This window comes from Quercus lobata, chromosome 10 (assembly GCF_001633185.2).
Source record: "Quercus lobata isolate SW786 chromosome 10, ValleyOak3.0 Primary Assembly, whole genome shotgun sequence".
NCBI lineage: Eukaryota > Viridiplantae > Streptophyta > Magnoliopsida > Fagales > Fagaceae > Quercus > Quercus lobata.
Window position 1 is genome coordinate 56,620,157 of NC_044913.1, and position 4,933 is coordinate 56,625,089.

The 4,933-nt window shown below is 34.2% G+C and overlaps 1 protein-coding gene across 2 annotated transcripts; it reads right to left on the bottom strand.

Annotated features, from left to right (window-relative positions):
* Window positions 1-1,501: 1,501 nt before the first annotated feature.
* LOC115965867 (polyphenol oxidase, chloroplastic-like) lies at window positions 1,502-4,073 on the bottom strand. Of its 2 annotated transcripts, none has more exons than XM_031085159.1 (2): window positions 2,970-4,073; window positions 1,502-2,388 (listed from the first exon to the last, which is right to left on the bottom strand). In XM_031085159.1, exons 1-2 carry the CDS (start codon window positions 4,042-4,044, stop codon window positions 1,652-1,654), a joined length of 1,812 nt encoding a protein of 603 aa, XP_030941019.1. In that variant the 5' UTR covers window positions 4,045-4,073; the 3' UTR covers window positions 1,502-1,651. The 2 variants fall into 2 exon arrangements, with proteins under 2 accessions (XP_030941019.1, XP_030941020.1); XM_031085160.1 differs by having other exon boundaries at window positions 1,502-2,385; window positions 2,970-4,072.
* Window positions 4,074-4,933: the final 860 nt, after the last annotated feature.

Sequence of the window (4,933 nt, forward strand, 5' to 3'; positions counted from 1 at the left end):
TTTCCTTTTTATTTTATTTTATTTTTTCCTTACACTCGTACATTCTTTCCACACGAAGTCGATGCTTGAAGCTTTCAATTTAGTGAACCTTCTAAACTTAAGATCTATGTACTACTTAACTTTTATTTTGAGTTTTGTTGTTTATTTATCCTTTTATATTATTTGTAACGAAAGGAAGAAAAAAAATTATCAAGTTTCTTATTTATTTTTTAATAATTTTTTTTGGCTTGTGAAAAAATATGGTGATATTAGGTTGACTCGATCCTCAAAAGATTGGGTAATTAAAGGCCTGTTTGGTTGTGTTGTTTAAACAATACAACATGTATTTTCACAATATTTTTCCACCCACACGTATTTCCACAACACTTAAAAAACGTTACTAGAACAACATTACCAAACAGGTCCTAAGAATCATTGTTTTTGCAACCAATTTATGATGACCTATTTTTAATCTGAACTTCGTCCGGTCAAACCCAAACCCAGTCAAACTGATTTGTTTACCAGGTTACACCATTAGCATGCCCTAGCTATGACTTTGAGGTATTTGTTGTCAAGGATAAGTCTCACCAACTACTGGCCTCTCTAAGTTATATTGTTTAAATTTAATTGAAAATTTTAAAATATGTAGAACGCTTAAGAATTTAAACCTAAATTTTATCCTTTAGTAAAGGTGTTAATTATATATTATATAAGAAAGAAAAAACGATTTATTAAATTATTTATAACAAAAAAATTCAAAGCAATTAATAAATTTGAATAAGTTTTGCCGTCAACAAGTTAAAAAAAAGTATACAGAAAAGAGTGAATATTTCTACCATCATTTTCTCTTTTGACTTTATTATTGGTTTACACATCTCGTCTTTGAAATTATTTAGTGCTTATGACATATTACACCATTTTTTTTCACATAAAAGTGTACCTAATTTCATACGAGTCATTTTCAAAAGAAAAGTATACTACTACACCTAGGTGTACCCAAATATAAAGTTTATCTATATCTTGCTTTATCTTTTGACTTTATGATTGTTGGTGGTGGTGCACTTTGGTGGTAGACTGGTAGGTACCGTAGGTTAACCTGTCATAATTTCTTCCTTGCATTTTTGGCAAAAATATCCAAGTGAAACCATTCAATGAACCTCTATCCTTTTCTCAGCACACTTTATCCGGATTGAAATCTTGTGCAATAATTAAGACTATTGCATCATACAATAGGACATTAATGATTAAGATTAAAAGTTGCAAAATTCATTTTTAATCTCAAACTTTAAATAAGAATTTTTAACCTTCAAATTTTTACTCTCTCTCTCTCTCTCTCTCTCTCTGGGGTTACTTGCACCGTGCAATAGCTTTTTTTCAATCCCCCCTTATACTCTCTCTGTCTATCGTTTTATAACCACAAAAAGCCCTACGCAACTATTTAAGGAAAGTGTGATTTTCTTATTCATTACACCAGCGGGACTATAATTTTATACATTAAAAAAAAGTAGTAAAATATACAAAGTGCAAAACAAAAAGTTATTAATTATTATTATTTATATTTTTTTGGTAAAGTGCTAAACAGAAAGTTGTCATTCCCTATTGCTCGATAAAATTAGCAAAAAACAAAGAAAGAAAGAAGCAGAACAACACAAAAATCGTTGAAAATTCAATTTCAAGAAACAAACTCAATCTTGATTCCACCAATTGTGGCTAGTCCTTTGCCAAACCTTGGCACCAAGGTCACCACCACACTATCATCATCTTCAGCGTCCAAATCCTCCAACAACTCAGTGATCCCAAGATTCAAGATAGTGTTCATTTTCTTCGTATGGTTATGCCTATGAGGCACATTCACAAAGCTCCCAGCAAACTCGGTCTTGTCTGGTCTACTAGGCGAGTCATCCTCATCATTAATATACACATCAAACTTCACAGCCGAATCTCTCTCAAACTGAATCCCTTCAACCACTAACACTTCCTCCTCTTCTTCCTTCTCATCCTTGCTTCTCTTTTTCTTAGGCCTAGACACCACAGTGCTTATCACCTTGTCCAAAACAACTGGGAACTTAACACTTGAGGATGATGTTTCAGCAGCTTGTGCTACGCCTACACCTCCTCCTAGTTGAAACAACTTGGCTACTTTCTTGGTTTTTGATTTACGCGGTGTTGGTTTAGACTTTAGCCATGGAATTTCCACATCTTGATAAACATAGTTCAGGTTTGTAGACTTAAGGCAATCCTTAACCTTAACACGAACTGGCTGTGCATTTTCATCGTAGAACAAAAAGGCAGTGTTTAGCCAATCTTTGTCTTTTGGATCAGATCGTTTCTTCCCTCCTAATGTTTTCCATATAGTCCACATTCTATCCACATTGGAGTGGTGAGAGAAAAATATTGGATCTCTACCTGCTAAGAATAACATTCAAATGATTAAATTCCCTCGATAATATCTAAGGAAAATGTTAAAGCTATTCTAAGAGTCTGTTTGGTAAAAATTATTTTTGTCAATTTATTTTATTATTCAATTTATTTTTACTACTATTTATGAGTTTCACGCACTTTTTGATACTATTTATGAGTTTCACTTTACTATTTTAGCTAACTTTTACCTTTATTTATAATACTTTCAGCAAAAAGTTTTCAATTTCTACAAAATAAGTGGATTCCAAATAGACTCTAATTTTTATTATGACAGCCGACAATATATAAATGTGATTGTTGTAATTTAAATAATATAATAAGTGTTTTTTTTTTTTTTTTTTTTTTTTGTTGATAATACATCATTTTGTAAAACTTTCATAGAAAAAATTGATCTAATTCTAGTATATGTACCTTAAAAAAAAAAAAAAAAGATTTAGACGCATAACATACTATGATGGATGGAAGGCTAGATATTAAGAATAATGATCAAAATGATCAAACTCACTGTATCCTAAAGGATTAAAGTTACGAGAGAATCAGTAATTTATCACTAATTAATTTATCTCTACCTGCTGAGTAGAAGTTGCCCATGTCTTCAAGATTAGGCTGAGTAGTGTCACCGCACCATAAGTGTATAGGACCATGTGGAATGTTCTCAATCGATCCAGCACCCGGGTCGGGATCACTTCCAGCACGGTAAGCATCGCCAAAGAATAGCTTAGGATTCTTACCATTTGACACCATTTGGCGATACATGACGGTGAGGTTGCTAGACAATTGGTCTTGACTTGTTGTTGATTCATCAGTGCCACTATAATCAAGGTCAAGCAAGGTCGGTGGCTGGTGCTTTGCATTGCGGTAAGTATCATAAAGTGGTGATTTGGGGTCAGCAAACATGGCTGGCATTTTCATGCCAGAAGGTGAATCCCAGTTCCAAAATGGCAAAGCAAAAGTTGGGTCATCAATCAACTTTCCCAAGATTTTTTCATAAAAGTATAAGTAGTAACGATGGAAGGGATAGAAGAGCCAAGAGTTGTGAACTTGGACTTCAAGGTCAGGGAAACCAACTTGGTCATATGCACCATCACAATAAGCACAATGAACATTAGCTTGTTGTGTGAAATTTCTTGGGTCATCAGCTGGTAAAGCTTTCATGAGCTTGATGGCTTGTGAATATTTGGCTATGTATTTTTTGTCAGCTAAATGAGCTGCGGGTCTAATACGCAAGGGTGAGTTTTGTGGAGGTAGCTTAAAATCAATGATTTTAGTGGATCGTGGTGGGCAACAATTGACTGGTTTTGCTCCAGCTGGTAAATCAGCTTTGCTACACTTTGTTAGATCTGGGGCAGACACAGGAGCAGCCATGGCAATAGGGTCATCATTGTAAAGATTTGTAGCACCATAGAGGCCTCCTAAGCCAATGAGTACATCTCTCCTATCAAACTTTTCTAGAGGAGATTGTTGTTCTTGTCCATTTTGGTCATCATTTTGGGCTTTGCATGAGACTACTCTAGGAGCAAGGTGATGGTTGCGTTTTGGAAGTTTAGAAAGTTGGGTTTTTTTGGGAAAGAATGGAGATAGAGAGGAAGGGGAAATGTGGGTCTTGGTGGCGGTAGTAAGGGATGGTTGTGAGAGAGAAGCCATGGTTGTGGTTATGGGAGAACTGTGCAAGACTAGACTCTCAATATATGGTGATAAATTACTGTCAAATTTCACAACATTTTTCGTAATAAATTATAATTAGTATATAGTAAAATTTGACCCGAAAAAATGACAAAAATTACAACGTGTCGTCTTAATAAGATGCAAAAAAAAATTGACAAATTAGTTGGGTCTATTGCACCATTATTATTCATCCATAATGAAAATAATAACCACCATGTGGAAATTAATTGAGGAACTTTCAAAGAGGATTAGATTTTTCGTTGACATTAGAATCCTAGCTACTATATGGAGGGCATTTATTATCACCACCCACATACGGTTGAAAACAAGGATGTCAATACCGTACTGGAGGCCGTACCGGTTTGGCCACCGGTACGATATATTTCGGATACCGGTCAATACCGGTGTACCGTTTCGGGTTTACCGCTATTTTTTATATTTATATATATATATATATGTATGTATGTGTTTGTCTATATATATATTATAATAAATATAAAAGTTTACCATAAAACATTTCCTCAATTTAGAACTAGTTATTCATGGTTTTAGACTTTAGTATCAATTAAAAGGGAAAAAAATAAAAAAATAAAATAGAAAGCTTAAAAGTTACCATTGCATACTAAGAAAACAAATAATACTAATAAGTTAATACAAATAAGTTACCATTTTGTCCTAACAAAAATTCAAAAATTACAAAACTTAAAAAAAAAAAAAAAAAAACCTTTTTTCTTCTACCGGCCGGTACACCCGGTACCGGCCGATATTGTCCGAAATTGGCCGGTACGGCCGGTATTTTTTCCGGTACGAAACAGGGGGGTCGAGTGTACCGGATTACTGGCCGGTACGGTATATTCCGGTCGGTACG